General features: G+C 42.2%; 1 protein-coding gene across 2 annotated transcripts in view; it reads right to left on the bottom strand.

The window, feature by feature from the left end:
- Nucleotides 1-20,480, bottom strand: part of tsc22d3 (TSC22 domain family, member 3) — a 28,417-nt gene extending 7,937 nt beyond the window's left edge. The window contains exons 1-2 of one of the 2 annotated variants that reach the window (XM_062475730.1): nt 19,996-20,480; nt 5,053-5,749 (exon numbers count right to left, since the gene is read on the bottom strand). In XM_062475730.1, coding sequence (XP_062331714.1) covers nt 5,494-5,749; nt 19,996-20,303 — 564 coding nt within the window. In that variant the 5' untranslated portion in view covers nt 20,304-20,480 and the 3' untranslated portion in view covers nt 5,053-5,493. Of the gene's footprint in view, nt 1-5,052; nt 5,750-19,995 lie in introns of those variants that run through there. The other variant, XM_062475729.1, reaches the window with a different exon arrangement.
- Between the last annotated feature and the right edge of the window lie 295 nt (nt 20,481-20,775).

Raw genomic sequence — 20,775 nt, 5'->3', positions numbered from 1 at the left:
AGAACACTGATTCTGTCAACCATATTGCGCAATCGACTGTTATTTTGAAGGCTCCACAGACGCATACAAATGAGGTATTGGCATTTTCAGCTAGCTGTCAGCTACAAGGCTAACGAGCTAATTTCAGAGCCAGTCGAAGCCAGTTCGAGAAATTTGTTTAGAACGAGTGTGGGGGGGGGGGGGCGGGGGGGGGGCAGGACGCACAGACCTAGTTGGCTTTAGAGGGCTGTCAACGGGGCATGGAAGCTCCTATTGGGTCGAACAAGGTGTCAATCAAAAGGGGAGGGTTCAACGGACATTTTGAGACCTTCATTTTGTAAATACTCCGTTGATAAATCAGAGAAAATAACACTTTTATGTGAACAAGTTGTTTCTTCCGTCGGCTAACTTGCATAATGAAACAAAGGATAATGGCTATTCATGAACGTAAAACATTGTATTTGGACGAATTACTTTACATGGTTAGATACTTTGAACCCTTGGGACTTACGCAGATCAAGTTTTGATGGCATGATTTGCACACCTGGACCTATTTGAACAACTTAGGGTGAGTACAACTTTTTTCTTTGGCATTGTTGAAGGAATGTTCACCGGAAAAAGACGTTGACTTTGCTTGCTATTGCGACTTGATCTTGAATTGGTTTATTTCAATGGAAGCACAAGAATCGTAGCTTTCCAACGATGTATAACATGTGTAGCGTCTAAAAAATATATTTTTTAGAATTTAGTGCGTCGTAACTGAGGAAGGGGGAGGCAGCATTTTTGTCTCGCGGGCGAAACAGGAGCGTAAACAGGTTAAAAAAGGTTGCTGCTGAGTCAGTGTGTATTTTAATCCTTGATACTTACTGTAAGAGTCATGTCAGACAAACAACGCCTTTCCACCACAAAACCCCTCAGGAAGACCAATTTTCTTTGAATTAAAGGGTTATAAGTGCAGGCATGACCACAAAGCAATCTTTAGTTTGATGGCTGGCTTGTCTTTGTTCTGTAATGGTCGGATTAATTATGGAGAAAAAACAGAACCTGTCTTACCATTAGCCTCACATGCTCTTAGCAAACACTATACAATATACATTATGTAGTAGTTATACACAGACTGTAAAAGACCATAGACTATCATCATAATATGTACAGAATAGTACCTAGCATGTTGTCTGTGTACTGCAGGCTTTCTATAAATATGTTCTTCTTAGTGCTTTTAGAATACATCTACTAAGTGCTACAAAACTAGATCTGATACAAAAATCTTTGGGGATATTAGCAATATGTGTTTGTGTGGCTTCTGTGGACATCGTCGATTTGTGAATTATGACAGAATCAGTCCTTCTCCCTGCATGGTCAGAATCCTGCCTAACCTTCCAAAATGACCCACGAACCATGCAACCTTGAGTAAATGATCACTGGGCATTGTCCCTTGTTAACCGAATATCATCGAATCAACCAGACATCCCTGATAGCAGGGGGACAGATCGATGACAGCTCACAGCTCGATCCCACCACACAGCCAACTCAAGGGCACCCCAGAAGAGGAGTCAAATAAAAGCAATGAAGAAAAAAAAAAAATATATATATATGGGTGATTTCTACCCCAACCCCCTCAGTAATCATGCCGTGTTTTACAGTAAGTGTGTCCTTCTCAATGGATAGCACTCCATTACATTTTTATAGGAGAGGACAAATCCAGAGAGAAAATGGTCAACCACAGTTACCATGGTGAGATGACCGTGGAGAACATACGCCATTCTTCACATGTTCTAAGGAATGATACTTATATGTATATGTTACTAATGACTTTGTTTTGGAGCTATGAGTAAAATGAGGCAAACAGCAGCTATTCTGTTTCCACGCCCACGCAGGGTTCTCTTACATCCATGGAATTATGCAGCGCCTTTGTAATTATGATGTCTCGCACGCTATTGGCGTTAGCCCGTGATATCTGATGACACAAGAGCCATGCTTATGTAACTCTCTATTTGAATAGTTACAAAACCAGCAGACATTAGATGGTGTTTGTCTCACCACAAGGTGTGTGTGCATGTGTGTGCATGTGTGTGTGTGTTCCAGAGTAAATCATGGAGAATGCCCTGTCGGTGAACCTCACAGGTGTACCATCTGTTTTAACACAACACCCAACCTTAAAGGTTTCTCCTCACAAACTAGGAAGGAAACACACACACACACACACACACAGGGCCCCCAAGGACTATATCAGATGGTATCCACTGCTCAGATACACACATGCACAGTAGCCCACAGTTCCATCATGACTCACACAGTCGGCGACAAAGGGGGGGCCTATCATGGCTCTATTGACATTTTGAACATGAACTCCAACTCTACGTAATAAAGGAGTGTCGCTGTTGTTAATACGTTCTCTCTTAGCAACCCTTGATCATGTCCCGGCCAGCTCCTGCCCCCATTGGCCAGATCATTCTCCTTTAACCCCCTCCGACAGGAGTTCTGTTCCTCCCAAAGGCAGAGCTGTGTGTTTTTGAACATCCTGACCTGTTGGCAGAGAAGGGTAGCCCACTCACTGAAGTTTTATGGCACACTGTGAGAGGTCTCCAGTTATAGAACAGCGGTTGACTTCACAAAGGTCAAAAGGGTGTTGCTAGGCTCAATTGACCATGCTGCATTGGACAGCAATGAACTGTGGGTTATTTGTAGTTACTCACAGTTGAGTCTCTCCAGCTCTCATGGGGCTACTCGTTTTACAACAGACATTTTTTTTTAACAACTTGCTGTTCTGAAACTAAATATCAGACAATTAAAATATGTTGCAATTCAGTCCCATTATATCTTGAAAGCAGAGCAAGTATTCTGAAAGAGGTTTCACTGTGCTTCTGATGACTGGGGGAGTCTAGAATGTTTCGCAGGAGTTTCAAAGGTGTTTCAAAAGTTCTACATTGCTGAATCCAGAAGACTTGTCGTGGAACACAAAGTGAGCAAAACAAGGAGCATGTTCATGCGGTCGAGTATTTTGAAACAAAAGGTTGAGGAGGTCAAAGTTTCTTTGCCTCCCCCACCCTCTCTTTCTCAGCTGTGTCTGATCAGTAGGAGTCTCCAGAGGGAAGGGAGCTGACATGGACGGTGGGGTACAAAGTGTGCTGAACACTCACAAGACTATCCAGACCACGGCCAAACTGTAAGCGATGAGTTGCTGAAAGAATATAAGATAACCCACTGCAATGCCAAGAAAACCCAGAGAATGCTCCTTGACATTTTTGTTTTTACCTTGACAACGTTGATTTGTTGTTATTGTTCTTGTTTTTTACTTTGGAGTAAACCATTGGCCATCTGTAAACCATTGGCCTGCCACTCAAAACGTTTGACTTATGGTGGCTTCCCCTTTCCACTCTTCTCATCCCCTAAACTTTAATCCTTTTCATCCTCCTTCATCAATCCCTCTTTTCTATCTCCTTCCTACCTCTCCCTGCTCCATCTTTCTTCTCCCCCACTCCCTGTGCCTGTGTCATCCAGTTCAGCTGTGTGACCTCAAGACAGCATGACCAGGAGGGGACTAGGGACAGACCTAAGCAGGACTGACCACACAGTCTGTCCCATTCACTGTGTCAGCAAAATATGGATTAAGTGGCTGACATGTGTAGATGTCAACTGCTAGAACAGTCCTGACTGACTCTCACTGTCTGTTGCTTACCAAAGCTGATGTACCCACACCTGCATATGATGACACTCTTTGTCCACTATCTCGCTGCGCTGGTGACACACAGCTTTTCGCTCATTCTGTTGATCCAGATGAGACTGAGCTGTACTGTTCTAGCCTGGTCATGACTAATCCACTGTAGAAACTGCGCCAAAGGGCACGAAAATAAATTGCCGCTGTTTCCATACCTTTTAAACCTACCCCCCCCCTTTTAGCCCCCCCCCCTACTCTGATGTACCATTGTTGTGACTGTGTTGTTACTTTAGTTTGTTTTGTTCATTCATAATGTCAATCATCATAGTTTTGTAAAGCAAATAGGGTTGCAATTGTTAAGGTTTAGACAGGCACTTCAGGCAGCTAAGGGGTCCCTTCTTGTCGGGAAAACGGGGCGGGAGCAAGTGCTCGCTGGAATTAGGAGGAGAAACGAGAGAGCGCGAGAAGAGGTAGCCAGATTGAAGAACTAGCTTGTAACCCCTGTATGAAGACAAATAAAAAGTATAAAACATCTGCACGCCTGGAAGACATTGTGTCCAAGTGTGCAACACTTATGAGAATGAAACCAGTCTGCATGTGTGTTGATCATTTTTTTTGTCAACTCTAATGAACACTTTTCATGCTATCTGTCCTCTCTGTCTATGCCACACTTTCACAAGGCCCCATTGAACATGCATGGTTGTTACATAACCCAGAACATACACGCATCTTTTTGACGCACACACACACCCTCAAACTTTTTTTTCTCTATATACTGTCACTCTCACACACACACATACACACACACACAAACATACACACATGTATCTGTGTATCAAATGCACTCACTTTTCATCTTGCCGTCAGCTTGTATCTCTATCAGCTGTGCAGTGTGCAGCTGCAGGATCTCTATCAAAGGCTCCGGCTGTGTCATTGCAGGAAGGATCAATGCTGAACACTCTCACGGACCGGAAACCCATGACACGCTCACGCATCGTACCATGCGTGATATCGCAACCAGGTTTACATGCTGTTCATTTCATGCATGAGTTTGTATTTCAGTGGTTTGTAAGAGTTCTAACTTAATTTTTGGAGAACGATTGTCATATTTTTGATTGGCTGCACAGGGTGTATCCAATTTTATTCAATAGGATTCATCATATATTAAGAGTCAATGTTTTGACATTGTTTTGGATGAAAGCTTGGCAGGGGAAGCTACTGATCCAAGCAGGCCTGGTGTGAGTCAGCGCTGGGAAGTTTACAGGAAACCTGCCTTTCTGGAGTTCAAAGACCCCCCTGCCCGCCCGCCCGCCACCCCTCCCCACCCCATATCCCCCCCACACACACACGCTCAACCACCGCCACCCCCCCCCACACACACACACACACACACACACACTGAGACTAGGAGTTCTGTCATCAGCCAGCTGGTGAACATGTACGTGTATAAGGAGCGAGCGACTATCTGACTGTGGAAAAACTGGAAAAACTGATACGGTACTAATAAGTGTCCTCGTGTGGCTGCATACAGTCTAGCCTGTGTCAGAGAGACATGTCTTTCTCCCATGATGTGCCCTACCAGACACAAGCTAGATCTACTTCAGGGTAGATCTAGCCTCTTTAGAATGTCATCAGACACAGACTCACACACCAGAATGAAACTGTAGCTACTTATCAACAATGATCACAAGATCTCACACGCTTCAATGTCTCTCGATTCCTCTTTCCATGAGTTACAAGGGATTACTTGAGGACACAGCTAATGCAAGCAACCACTGCAAGTCATTCTTTTACGTGATTATTTTAAGTAAAATTAAAAAATTTCTGTCAAATTGCGTTTTGTAACACAAAGTTGATCAAAACACACGTGTCATAAACATATACCCGCTCACACAGAAACACACAAAAATTAAAGAAGTCTCATTGCGTGTCATTAAACGGACAGTGTCATATAGACCTCTGAACCATTTCTCAAGACATGTAAATGTGCTTAAGCTGGCAGCTGATTCCTGCACATTCCTGACCCCGTTCAGCAGATAGAGGGAATTCACCAAACACCTGAGACTCGGCTCTCCTTCCGATTGGATTACATCTTTGCAAGAGATGTGAAATCTGAAAAAAAAACAGGGGATTAAACCAGAGTGGAAAGAGAGGAAGAGGAATCTTAAAAAGAGAGGCATTCTCTGCGTCTCTTAACCATTTTTATATGCCTGTCACATACCAGTTGTTTAAAGGGTTAGATGAGAGAATAAAGAAGGATCTAAACGTAATGGCCATAATAGTTTTGTGGGCATAGGTGGTGGTGGTGACGTCAACGTGGCTACGTGCGCTGAAGAAGGACAAGAGAGAGATGGATGATCTGCAGATTGAACTAAGATTTTGCCCACGTACGCAAGACAGAAAACGTGTAGGAGCCAACTTATCAGTGTTCTCCATCGCACGTTTCACCCAGGCTCAGAGGAGGTTCCCAAAACATAGTGACAGCTTGGCACCATGCCCAGTGAGAGAGAGAGAGAGAGAGAGAGAGAGAGAGAGAGAGAGAGAGAGAGAGAGAGAGAGAGAGAGAGAGAGAGAGAGAGAGAGAGAGAGAGAGAGAGAGAGAGAGAGAGAGAGAGAGAGAGAGAGAGAGAGAGAGAGAGAGAGAGAGAGAGAGAGAGAGAGAAAGAAAGAGAGAGAGATAGTGTCCTGACTCCAACCCAGGAGAAGCATAAAGTCGAATGAACAATAAAGACTAGCGAGCGCTCAGCGTTAATCAAACCAGACTGTGTTGTTACAGAACAATGAATTATGTATGGAAATGTATTCCCTTACTAGTGAGGAAGTGGTGAGTTTCTAGAGTTTGAGTGTGTAGGTTAGTGGTTGCATGCCCAGCAGAGGGCCTGAGAAGAGCCTTATCATTGTTTCTACTGTCATTGGGACAAGGGGCTGTGGAAAGGACACGAGTGCATGTTGTCCAAGAAGCTTGTTTTTTTCGGTAGTTGCATAAGAATTGGAGAAATGCCTTAAAGGAGGTCTAGTTAAACAGTGTCTTATCTGATGTGTTATCTGATGTGTTCATCTCCTCGTTCTCCCTCCATCTCGAAAATATGAGTTGTGATTGATTTGTTTCAAAGTTGTTCCCTTTAGAAACTGGCATGTTCATTTCATTGCACTAGGTGAGATAAATTAAAACAACACAAAGTAATTTACCCAGGTCTGAGAGGAGGTATTCATGGTCGTAGGGACACAGTAACCTAGCTATTCTGATCCAGTTTCTGAGCACAGCTGCACAACCATCCTAATGTTAAATCCTGTGTGCTGAGTATACTCTGTGAGTTTGATAGATCATATATGTATAAAATGAATGACCTACAGTATAATGTACTGTAGAAACATAGCTGTGTTTTGTTGATATAAAGGAAATATTAAAGCTCCTACAAATAATTTGTGCCCTTAACCTTGAAACACACACGCACCTTGCACAAATGCACAAATTATTATGCAGAGTACAAGTGAAGTCAAATCAAAGGGGTATGTTTTAATGAAGATGTTTGTCAACACGAGGGTGTCCAACTGCCTGCTCTTCATCATTACGCGACTCATCTCTGGAAACAGTGTTGTGTGAACAGTGTTCTAGTGAGATTGCTAATCTCCCTGTCAAGACTGTAATTATGGCTCCAGCACACAGGAAGGAGCACAGCAAGATACCTCATAAAACTGAGTCTATGGGGAGGACAAACAGGACCTCCTCTGAGACCAAAAAAACACCACTTAACAACATTGTGAACCGTGTTCTCTCAAATAACTCTAGCCAAAATATTTACAGCTGAATTTAGTCAGGGGTGTAGCCTACCTGGTAGACCATACCAACATTGGTCCTCCCTCCCATTATAATACTTATCTCTATACACATAGAGATAAGCGGTTAGCACAACCATACAGTGGCCTGATCATCTGGCAGACTAAGTTTCTGAGGTAATTATTATGTCTCGGACATGTCTGTATACATTTCTTTTAGTAGAAATTCATGGTGTAGGCTAGGTGAGGCCACCGCGCAAATTCCGTCTACAGCAAAGTTTCCTGCCGGCGGTTTAGATGAGGTCACGCCGAGCTCCAGAATTCCGGTCAATACCTTTTGTTTACCCTGTAGAGGAAGAGTGTATTTACATTTCGCTCTCTGAATCCAAAAAGAGGGACACATTAATGCTGCTCACTCATGCGTCCTTCGAACATATAGGCTTGTCCTCAAAACACCCTGCCTGTAAAGTACATAAGAACAGGAGAGCAGAGATGTACAAGTTTCTTTCAGTAGCCTACACTAACACTCATTTTTACCGCTGACCCTTAAAACACGCCTACGTGTAGACACACACGCACACACAACCCCTAATCGGATATGCACCCACCGTGCACACATTGACTTACAGTACTTCTAAGAGTGTGCGCAACAGTTTATTCCCCCTCTCTGAGAAGACCACAAGCAGATTGGTTGGTGACAAAAACACAAGATAACACTTGATGTGACTCCTACTGGAGGACAAGGTGAATGTTGATACACATTAACTGCACCCACACACAAACTCTCTATATTTAGAAAAGACCATGACTCATGCCTGGAAGTGGCATTCTAAAGATATCCCACACACACAATATGGGCAACAATATTTAGTTTTCTGTCTTTGTGGGGGTGTGTATGTGAGAGACAGTGTGTAGCCTACACAAATGTCTTTGAGCAGATATTGATATTATCTTCAATTATATTGTGAAATATTTTTATTATCAAGCTATCTTTGTTCATGACAAAAATATGTCAAGCTAGTTTGCATCAAGCCCCCTTCACCAGGCGTCAAAACATCACCGCTAGGGCTATCTTTTGCCCCGACACAAATGTATTACACTACAAAAGAAAGCATTTCATGACTTGGCCGTATCATGTGATATGATGGTGTTGTGTGCTCACTCTGCAAGGGGAGCCCTGCCCTGCCCTGTACCCTATCCGAGTCTCGCAAGACTGCTATCAAACACCAAAATAGGGAAATGAAAAAAAGTAGGAAGAGAAAGAGGAGTGAACAGAGGGAGGGGGGAAGGGCTTTCACAGCTGTTGTTGCTGCTTTTGTCTGATATGAGGTCTTGGCTGTACTCCCAGTTCTTTAGGTAAACTTTTTTTTTTAAAACACAATTACCTTGAGACGCATTTCCCTTTACGAGGGAAAGGAGAAGCAAGGTGCTACACACCCGCAGCGATGTCTCAACAAGACAGAAGTATACAGTAGGCTACAGGTTCAGGAGATTTGTAACATTTTGAAAGACTTGTGTTGTTGGTGTTTGTCTGTGCATGTGTTGCACGCAGTTCATTACAGTATATTCAAATGAATATACTGCATAAATGTAGTCAATTATTACTGTGATAGGAACGGAACACACAATGATTTACACCCATTTCCTGCAACACATTTAGATAGTTTGTTTCCCCAAAACATAATTTTAAAGAGTGTTATGAGTGAACCACCACCCATGAGTCTTCCATGTACCATATCGTAGATTGTTGTGGACTGTATGAGTGACAATGCTGACACTGGCTAAATTAATTAGCTTCTTATCATTGAATCGGCTTATAAGGAAGTATTTATTGCTGTAATCTTTGTGTCCCAGGGTGTGTGTGTGTGCGTGTGTGTGTGTGTGTGTGTGCGTGTGTGTGTGTGTGTGTGTGCGCGCGTGCATGTGGGGCCTACGTGCTGACATAGACTTTGAAGGAGAGGAGCAAAAAACCTCCTCCACAGTCTAGAATGCTAATGTAGCGAGACAAAAACATTAATAAGAGCCCTCTTCTCTCCGCTTCCATCTCTCATGGACGTTTCCACGGTGACACATGTAAACCTGAAAAGGTCATGTGATTTTGAATAACAATGCATAGTTCCATCTCAGATATTGCCAAAGGGATGCCCTCTTAGGGAGTTATTACACTTCTTGTTCCCTTAGCAACTCAGATTATTGAATGTAAAAAAATACTCTTGAGACAGGTAGCCCATTCTATGGGCTACCTGTCTCAAGAGTCTGTCTGCCTGGATGGGGACAATTTTAATGCAGGTGTTCTAATTTAAGCCATCATTCTCTTCTGTATTTAAATAACACTACAAAGTCACCCTGTTCAGTGTCTGACAATATTTATTGAACAACAGCAGATAGGCCAAACAGAATTGTTCCATGATGGTTGTTCCATATTATCCCAAGACAAAGCTCAACTATACTCCATTTTGTGTGTGTGTCGTTAATGACAATATTTCCAGACCAACCTATTGACACCTTCTTGTTTGTTAGGTAACACAGAGAGAAACCGAGACGGTCCCCGTTTACAGGGCAACGGTCATCCATCTGTTAAGATAACACAAATCGCATACAGTTGAGCGGTCACAATGTCGCTTTCACCTGCCGGCAAGGTTCACCCAGGTGTCCCGACGCCTTGCAAGCTGGGTCTTGTTTTTTAGCTGTCACACGTTCCAAATAGATTATTTTACACTGCATTCACTTACATCCATATGATAATTTATGGAAATTACAGTTGTACCAGATTGAATAAAAAAATCAATACAGTAGGCTACAGTAATCTCAGTTTTCTTTACATTTACACAAATACTTGATAATGTTTTGCTAGTCAGGTGTAGCTAGAATAGTTTGATTGGTTGTCCTTACATGTAACTCTATAACCGTGCCCAATGCCAAACACTTTAAAGAATTAAATGCAAGATTACCAGGTTATGAGGAAAAACTGTTTGTGTTCAGTAAATGGGCCATGCTACAGTTAACAAAGAAACAACAACGATATTAGGCAAGAGGTCACTTTATTTCCATATCTAAGCAAACGAATGTTCCCATTCCACACAAAATGCTGCGTCATGCCGGTTAGTGATGGAAACTCACACAACCCCTGAAATTTAACACCAAAAAACTTAAAGGAGAAGTAAATTACGACCGACGAGTTCAAGCTCTAAGTATGCAGGTAAGAGAGATCATCCATTAAAGTGGCTGTACCGCTGAAGCAAATAATGTACAGACTTTTTCTTATCAACACATACTGTATAAACCCCTCTGCCCTGGTATGACCTCCAACCTCAAGTGTACCGTTAAACCACAGGAGATAGAAGTTGAGTAACCAGAGTATGATCACATATTCCAGACCAACTCACAGTGCCAGTCCTACACCAGATACTTCCCTTATAGGACACCTTTTATATATCAGACATTGAACAGGTACATACAAAGCAGAGTGCTTTGGGAATTGTCTGAGACTGAGAGTGTACATGTGTATGCGCTTGTTTGCATGGGTATGCATGTGTGTTTGCATATGCTTGCATGTGCATGTCTTGGTGCATGCATTTGTTCACGTTTTTCAAACCTGCAATTGTATGAGCGTGTGTGAGGGAAAGAGGAGACAAAACTAGAGACAGAAAGCAGCAGCAGCATGTTTCACATTCTTGCCTCAGTGTCTTGGCTTTCCTGGCAGACTGAACTCCCTGCCTCCCTGAGCTAAGCTGCTTTAGCCTCTTTCTCTCTCTCTTTCTCTATCTATCCCTCCCTCTCTCTCTCTCCCTCTCTCTCTGCTTCTGTCCGTGTCCCAATCAGACCTATGTCTGTTTACTCAGTCTTCTGTTTAAAACTCCCTAGCATGTTAACAAACAATCATCACAACTATGGCTCTGACATCCCCATGGAAAGAATCTAGTCAGGGTTCATTTCATGCCATGGGTGATTAGTCATTCACAGTGACTGTGAGATGGCATCCACAGAGACAGGAAAGAGAGAGACAGGAGGGAGGCAGAGATCGCTACAAGGCGTGAAAGCGTGACATAGATACCCCGAGATCCCCACACACTCATGGTACGGCCCTTGTATTGTAAACAAAGCAGTGAAGTGAGGTCTCAGACAGGATGCATCTTGTTATTTTTTGCTCATCTCGGCCTGCCAGCTCTTTCCCTCCCCTTATTGGGGAATGGCCAGAAACAATCAGTGGCTCAGTAGACGACTTGGCACACAAACTCTCCCAGCACTCTCCGGTCTGTACAGAACAGCCTCCAGTTAGCACAGAGGAGCTTGGCAGGACAAATACATCTTTTTATTCTGCCAGCCAATGGGCCAGAGTGGAGCTGTAGCCTCGGTTCCAGCCCTGCCTCAAGGCTGCATGATGACCAGCCCCAGTGACAGCCTCAGTCCCAGTCACAAGCTCAGCTCTTACCCTCACCATGCCCTATGCCATCCCATCATCAGTCCCAGTCCTGCCCTAACAACGCCCTATGCAGCCTCAGACTCAGCCTCAGCCCCCGCCACTGCCTCATTATGCCTTGGCCATGACTAAGTCCAAGATACACCCCTGCCGACTACTGTCCTTCACAAGTGCCCTACCCCAGCCCTGACCATGCCCTGTTCCAGCCCCTGTCCCAGCCATAACCCCTGCCTGAGGCCCTAACTGTGCCCTGTTCCAGCCCTGATTGTGTCCTTCCCAGCATCTCACCCGTCAAAAATGAAGAGAGGTTGGGGTGTGTGTGCAATCATGCGTGTGCATGTGTGGAGGTGAAGAGGTTATCCATGAATTTCTTCCTCTGTGAGTGACAGCTGCAATAACCTTGTTGGCACTGTGTCACCGGACAGAGAGGAAAGTACATACAGTTTCCTGTAAACAATAGAGTAAACTTTCCAGAGAAGTGATTACCAGGGTACACAGAAAAGCTTCTTGACCAAAGTCAGTCTTCCAACAGAGTAAATGAGGGTTTGGAAAGTTGGAAGCATTAAGGGCAAACAGGAAATTGTGTTCATTACAATAGTTTTGGATGGTGGTGGTTACAGTTAAGTCTGTGAATCATTGACCTTGTTTGACTAGGTTTCTTCTTTGTTGTGAATCGTTCAGTTGTATCAACCTGTTTTTAATCTCAATTTCTCTACTTTTGCATCTGTGCCACAGCAAGGTTTGTTTGAGCCCTGCCTATTTCATGCAAGATGGCATGTCTTCAGAGCTGCGAGTTCAATGAGTAGACAGATATTTGGATATGGTCTGATGAAAAGATTGTGCAGGCAGCATTACCCAACTGTTGTCCACCCTGTGGCACAGTGTTAACGTGCTTAATCTCTGTACTGAGTGATGGGAAAAGACTTGAGGAGAAGTAAGGTTGAAAAAGATTCAAACCCTGGAAGTTCAACTGAGGTGACTCTCCATTAGGACAGAAGTTAGTATTGTAGAATTTTGTACAGTCAAGTTAATGTGCCATTTATGTAAAGTTAAATTAAATTAGGCACTGTCGCAAGCCAAACTGGCAAACATTGTGAATGCGTGAAAAAGTTCCAAAGCACATTATTATAATTGTATCGCTGCAGCTTTCTACGGTTTGCTTTTTTACAGACAAATAATAAACCTTAAAGGATCAAAAACGGAGCATCTTATAAAATGTTTGTCATGCAGTGCCTAGTGAGTTGTGTTTTTACAAGACTTTCATCAATCTAAGTGTCATTTGAACACATTAAACAGGCTTACAATGTTGAAGAAAGTATTACTTTTTATAGAACCTTGAGGGGACAAATAATCCATGTCATAGAGCAATTGTACTAATCACCACACTTGAATATAATCGTTCCTGTCACAAGAAAGCATTACTACAATATGCAGATTAGAGAAGTTGTGATAGGAGCTGTACCTTGTAATGGATGGTAACATCTGACGTCCCTATAGCAGGCATAGTGTATATGTGCCAGGGACCCTGCCCTGTGGCAAAACCTGTGCCCTGTGGGAAAACCGTAAAAATGATCCAGGTGTGTCTGCTAGTCTGCCCTTGTGTGTGTGTGTCTATTTCAGTGTGTGTGTGTGTGCATACCCAAAAAAATTATGCCTGGGGGGGGGGGATATGTTCCCTAAGAGATCGTACAAGGGACAGTGTGTTCCCGCCATGCTGCCCAGGAAAACTCTGATAGGCCAGTGTTGAGCCAGCTCAGACCTGCTCCACAAAGGGACTGTCTGTGTGCATTGTTTGGCCACTGAGAGAGAGAAACACAGCCTCACCAAGGAAGAATAACCTGGATAATAAAAACCCTCTCAAAACTGGCAACACAATGGTCTCTAATGGCTTTATCTAGATGCAACTGTCAATGACATTCATTCTAAATAAACTTGAGACCTTGGTGTGAACTTCTCACTGGAAAATGTCAGCAAATAGTGATCAAGTGATCACTATCTAGTGATCAATAATGTGTTTGCACTGAAATATCAGAATATGGCATTAGTGGCTTTTTCTGATAGCTCCAGCATTAGCTCCATTTCATCTGAGGTGGAGTGGGATGGGCAGGGTTGACAGCCTGGTGTTGTTATCAAAATGGGCGCCATCGCTTGTGTCCAACCAGATAAGACTGTGTGCAGTAGACATTGGCACTCAACACCCCTCTAAACTTATATAAGAAACACTGGTGCCAGCTAGAACAGTCTCGATGAGTCGAGTTTCACAAACGGGATAACTTAACGAACAAGAAAACTTGCTAATGGATGGGTGGTGCTTTTCTTTTCTGTGAAGTCCTTGATTAATCGTTGTTTAAGAGCCTTTTGATATAACATCAGTCAGTTAATTTGTCTTGTTTGCTGTGCCAACAGTGATTGGTATTCAATGTCGAGAAATGTTCTAATAATCTTTTCTTTTTTTTGCTCTTTACAAATCTTAAGTCATTGTACTGTTGGGTGGCAAAAGTGGGCCAAAGTTGAATGTTTTCCCGTTTAAATTGCATTCTTGGCAACACAAAGGGTTGTTAGTGGATGTACTCCATATTATAATACTCTGTCCATATCGCAGCAAATGAAACGGAAAAATCTACTTCTTAGACACTACACACTAAGCACATTCTTAACTGGTGTGTAGATTTTAAAATGTTACATAATTTACCACTATTGCAATTCCTACAAAAGGAAGCAATTCTCATATTGAAAAAATATAAATGTTCACTATCAAATTGTGGTATACCAAAGAGTTAAAAAAATATATCTGGTGTGTATCTTGAACAACTCGCCTTATTTACTCTTAAGTATGTATCAAACTTGCTGCGTATGTAATGTCAGACTTGCAATAGGTTTGTTCTAAAATATATGGCACATAACATATGATAAACCTTGTTGGGCTACTTTTTAGACTAAGTTGACAAGATGTCAGCAATTTAGAGCCTGTGGTCTAGGGGTCACAGTGTGCTGTGTCTTGGTATTTACAGCAACCTGATTCATCTGACCCTTGGAGCTTTAAAAGTACAGGACTAGATTATTAGATTATAGATTATTATGTTTATCTGAGAAGGACAATAATCAGCAAAACAGTAATCGAATGCGTCTCCACAGTATGCTCTAATCTGTGTGTGTGTCTACAGTAATGCCTTGTGGTACCCAGAAAAGTATTACCTTACACCCAGTACACACACAAATACCCTGCAAACACACACACACACACAAACACACCATTTAGCAGGGACTCCGATACCAGACAGACCTACTGGCGTAGGACCAAAACCCACTCACCCAGTCACAACAACTGTGTAATTCAAGGAGTCCATTATAAAGACATCACTTTAATTTTATGTATAGTTTCCTGTCCAACTGAATAAATCTATTAAATCAATAATTTTACAAGATAAAGACATATGTGACATACTGCAGTTGGCAACACGATGTAGTAGAAAATGTACATGGAACATGGTGTAAATATTATATTTTTTTTTTCATCCCACTCATGTTGACACAAACAACTTCTGAAGAGTTTTACAGTACCTTGAAATTTCCCCTTATCGCAGAACCCCTTCCGATACCAACCTATTTTTAAGATGATTGTCTCTATTTTGTCTTTACTACACAATATTCTACATGTGACTTGTTTGCCGTCGGTCATTCCTTTTTTAATCTCCCTTTATTTTCCATCCTATTGTTTAGACTATCATTAACATCCTCTCACTTTTGTTTGTTTCCTCAACTTCCTTACTTGCAAGTTGGGTCTTTTTCCCAACTTCCTTCCTCCCGTTTTCTCCTCTAATCTCTCTTTTGTTTACATCCCTTCATCTGCCATGAGAACCCAAGTAAATTGCCACATGTCTTTTGTAAATAATAACTACACTGTACACTGTAGAATTGAATTTAGTCTGTTATTGTGTCAAGCTTACGTCATTGGAGTTGTGTTTGGTTCTCTCTTCAAACTGCTGGGTCCTTTTGTAACGTTCTTGTCAGTTTCAAATGAACCACAGTGTACATGATGTAATCAAATGAAAGTATGTGTCTATTCAGGATGACCATTGTGCACTTCCAGTTTGTGCTGTTAGTAGGCTACATGCTAATTATTCAGCATCTTAGTATCATGTAAAGCCATACAATGTATGTGCTAACACTCCCTTCTAAACACCATTAGCGTGAACTTAGATGTCACAAAATACATGAGATTGCCCTTTACAGACCTTTACATGTTAATATGTATGGGCAAAAAGTGTGAGGTATGGTGCCCACCTTCATCAAATATCAGCACTCAATGTGGGCCAAATGTGTGTGGTTACCTCAGGCTAGTACATCTAATATAATGAGAGTAAATTGGAAGTTGGATGTTTTTCATTTGTAACCCCTTCATTCAGCTGTCTCTCTCCTACTTATCTCCTTGTACATTTACCTGACATGCCTGACCACTTTATATTATGTTAATTCTGTTATTCAATGCTAACAATATAGTATATATGTAATTGTAATCGTATACATAGGCCTACATTAAAAGTTCAAACATGCCTTGCCAAATGCCTTGGCTCACATACTTTCCTTGTATACATAAAATAATGAATTGTTGAATACGAAACAACATGAAAGTATTTTTCCTTAAGCATTTTTACAGTATTTTCAAAACTGGGTCAGTGTCTGGTTTTCTGGATTGTCTCAACACTGTTAGTTCACAATATAGAAGAGCACTTTCCCCTCCAAAATAAAAGTCCCTAAATTCCCATCGACTATTGACTCAGCTGCGTTATAAGTCTCTAGGCTACAGTCTAGTGCTGACAGATGATGTCCAGGCTAACCATGCACTTGACCCTGTGCTGAGGTGACTGTTATTGACAGTTCGAGTGGCAGGCTGAGGTAAGGGTTCTTCCTATTTGCAGCAGCCTAAAACTAAGCTCCTTGAAACCATTTCCTTCCCACTTTCCCCATTGAATCACAAATCATTTTTCCTGAAAAATGCCTCCTTATTTAGAGGAAGGCCTTGGTAACCATTCATGACGTTTGTGCCTCCTGGTCATAACATTGGAGAAATGTATGAGGATATGCAGTAAATGTTACTCAGTAAGGCACTGTTCTCTGTTTTGTTTGACATAGTCATGCTTTGTTTTGCTTAGTGTTGGTTTGACTGGAACAGTGTGTGTCTGTAAGTATGCGAGTGAGTGTGTAGAGAAAGAGTGACAGAGACATGGACAAAGAGAGACAGGGATAGCAAGTGATTCTCAAAAAGAGAAACGTGTGTGTGTGTGTGTGTGTGTGTGTGTGTGTGTGTGTGTGTGTGTGTGTGTGTGTGTGAGAAAGAAAAATATGATAGTTGTGTCCTCACCATTCCATGCCTGTACTTGAAAGTACATGTTGGGCAAGAAAAGGCAAGGCATGGTTGCACATAGACACACTCACACAAACACACACACACACACACACACACTCAACACTGAGTATTTAAACTAATTAACATCTGGATGGTAGCTCACCCACCCTGCACCCTCCTTGTATCCTCATGTCCAAAATCATTGGGGTCAACTTCATTTCATTGTAGTCAAATCAGGAAGTGCTCTACAGTGCGTACACTTCCTGGGAAGTGTCAGAGTTTGGCTCGAAATCAGTTTCAATTCTCAACACAAGCTTTCAAATGAGCACATCTGAACTTGAGTGCATGTTTTTGCAATCAATTTAAATGAGTTAAAATCAAAGCCCAATTGACCCCTGACCTTGCTTTACTCAATCCTGTCTTTGTTTTCCGAGTGTGCTGGTATAATGTGGAATATTATACAGATGGAAAGACCTGCCAGTCATACTTGAACAAGTAAAGTGTCTGGAAATGTATACAAGATGCTATTCATCAACATTGTCATCGCAAGTTATAACACAAGGTCACCCTGCAACATTGACAATTACGATAAAAATAAATTTTAAAAGAGTTGTGGATTTTACATAGCAAGTATAATCTTATTTTTCCAGTTCATTTGTGAGGTTTGCAGCTTTGCAGGAATGAACATAGCTGCAGTTCACAGCCTAAAGGTTTTTGACCCTCTGTTCAACAATGTATCAAACTGGTACACCCACTCTATTATAAATCATCAAGGACAGAGTGTTCCCTTTACAAATAGCATTGGCTGGAAGCCCTAGTCAATATTGTCTGAGTAAAAATAATAATGATATTCCACTTGTATCTGCGAATGAATAAGGTATGACACGAGTCAAAGAAAAATGCACAAAAATCATGATGATTGTTATATCAACATGGGAAAATCTTAAATCTTAAATGGTGTGGTCATGCTTAAATACACCACACCATCTTACAACTACCAATAGCATCAACTGTCATTAGGTTCTGTAAATAAATAACCAGATAACATGTTTTTTTTTCCAGTGAACTATCTCATATCTAGTTTTTTTTTAAAGATAAATTAGACTATTGAGAGGCATCCCTGACTTGATTAGGGTAATACAATTTTAACCCAAATACCCAGTGTCTCCAACAATCCCACTGCTGAATGTGCATTTGACTAGCACCTGACAAGGATAATGGCTTGGCAGGGGATAGGGTAACTACAGGCCTGTCTACAGTATACACATCCATTATTAGAAATACATTTAAACATGCTGTATTTCTTGTCTTATTTTTTAGGAGCAGAAAACAAACAAACTGTTTTCCACTGGGATTCACTGTTTTGGAATAAGAAGACCCCTGGGTATCTTCAGTGCACAGCGACTTCCAGGTAAATGGAATTGAAACAGTTCAGGTGAGGCTTAGGGTAACATGGGCAAAGGGTAACTGCCATATGATGTCATCGTACTTGGTGAAAATTAGACTAGAAAATATGACTTTATTACAATAATGAGCAACCACAGAAGGCTGTTTATCACTTAGGCAATGAACATCCTCCCCATATCTTTGTTTTACTGACAGAAACACAGCTCACTTAAAGTAATAATACAGAACTCAAAGGTGGGTCTTTGATAACAGGTCCTCATAACGTTGTTATTTCTTGCTGAACTTCACAGTTCAGAACTCAGAAACCAAGAATACAATGTGTAATGTGAATGTGAACAGTACCTCCAAATTATCTTAAGTGTATGCTCCCTTTCATAAATAAAACTCAGATTAGAACATATGGTTAGTTACATGGTAATTTGCTAACTTTATGTGAAGGATGTTCTAGGGGGAGTAATAGTTAAAGTCTTGGATGAGTTAAAGCTGTCAATGAGAGTCTGCCAACTGGCAATACTCTTCAGCATGTCGTGTTAATCCTGACAAAGACTGCTCAGCGTCTTTCCACAGACCGGTAGTTTATAAACAACATTTGGTTATCCAGTTATCCAGACAACAGGATTAAGTCTGGTGAATTTCAAACTACACTCATTGGTCGACAGTCTGATTAAATTAATGAAGGAATCAGTCCTATAGGAGCCATCTTTAATAAGGACTGTTTACATATGTCAAATTAGATTTAAACATGAAGTGTGAGTTTTAAACTAAAGCCTAAGTCCAATTCAACTTTACTATGATACAGTTAAAACATCCTTTAGTTTTAGGGGTTGGAAAATGTATCTTTAAATTGTGAATGACAGATTTATGGCTCAATTAGATTCTTTCAAGCCTTGGGGGAGAGACAAATTCTGGCTTTCTTGGCAAACCGGGTTGGTTTGTTGTCATGTTCGATTTGAATTAATTATTACCGGTGTTAACATCAAATATCACACATCACCAAACACCCTTCACAAAAATTAATCGAAATGGAAACATACGATCAACAGTTATTGTGAAACTGTATACAGTGCAACTGGTGTATAGTGAAACCGAAAGGGACAGTGTAAAGTCTACAAAGTATTTTTATGTACATAGGTTGAACCTTTGGAGGGCAGGAGACGAGGTAAATGCTGGTCATGATGCTAGAAAGATATGAGGTTAGGGTGAGGGCAGTGAGGATAGGGGGAGAGTGAGGAAGAGGAGGAAGCGCAGACTAAGGTCCAATTTGGAGGAAGAAGAAGAGGATGAGGGGAGCAGGTGAGGTGCAGGTGAGGTGGAAGACGAGAGAAGAATAAAAAGCAACAAAAGCACGGAAACTACAGAGTGGAGGTGTGTATGACAGCTGACTGACTGTTCGTTTTGGCCTCTTACCTGTGGAAGTAGAGCAGGATGGACAACATGGTCTGGTCGTTGCTGTTGCAGATGCCTTCGTTGAGCAGGAAGCAGGGGTCCCTCACCACTGACTCTAGGGAGTCCTGCCTCATGATGTTGTTGAGCTTGTCAGTGTTCAGGTTCTGGAAGACCAGCTGGTCCCGGAGCTGGCGGAAGTGGCTGACAGTGGGGCTTCCAAGGTGGCCGTGGCCGGCCCGGTTCTGCATCGTGTCGCACCCACTGGCCAGGTCCAGACAGCAGCTGCAGCAGTCCAGACCGATGGGGGAACGGCACTCCTCATCTGACATGACGGTGGAGGAGAGCACCTTTAGAGGAAAGGAGGAGGAGGACAGGTGTAGAACCTCTCAGCACGAAAGTGAGATCAGGAAAGCTGAAGAGGAAGACTGGCAAGAATAGGAAAGCTCTTGTGTCCACTTGTCTTCTCCTTTGGCTCCCGCCGGCTTGTGTGAGTCTGTGTGAGAGAGGTGCAGAGAGAGAGAGAGAGAGAGAGAGAGAGAGAGAGAGAGAGAGAGAGAGAGAGAGAGAGAGAGAGAGAGAGAGAGAGAGAGAGAGAGAGAGAGAGAGAGAGAGAGAGAGAGAGAGAGAGAGCAGGGTGTGTTCCTCTGCGACGCGGCCAGGACTGCTACAGCCCAGGTGATTTGATTTGGATAGTCAAGTGTCCCAGACAGTCACGTTGCTAGGTCTTCTCCTCCTCGCTTTATTTCTTTCTTGTTTGGGCGTCCTTGCTCCTCCTGTGACAGCAGAGCCCACGCGCACACA

The sequence above is a fragment of the Osmerus eperlanus genome, chromosome 13 (genome assembly GCF_963692335.1).
Source record: "Osmerus eperlanus chromosome 13, fOsmEpe2.1, whole genome shotgun sequence".
NCBI lineage: Eukaryota > Metazoa > Chordata > Actinopteri > Osmeriformes > Osmeridae > Osmerus > Osmerus eperlanus.
Note: the sequence above shows the minus strand (reverse complement) of the source record. Positions and strands in the feature narration are given on the sequence as shown.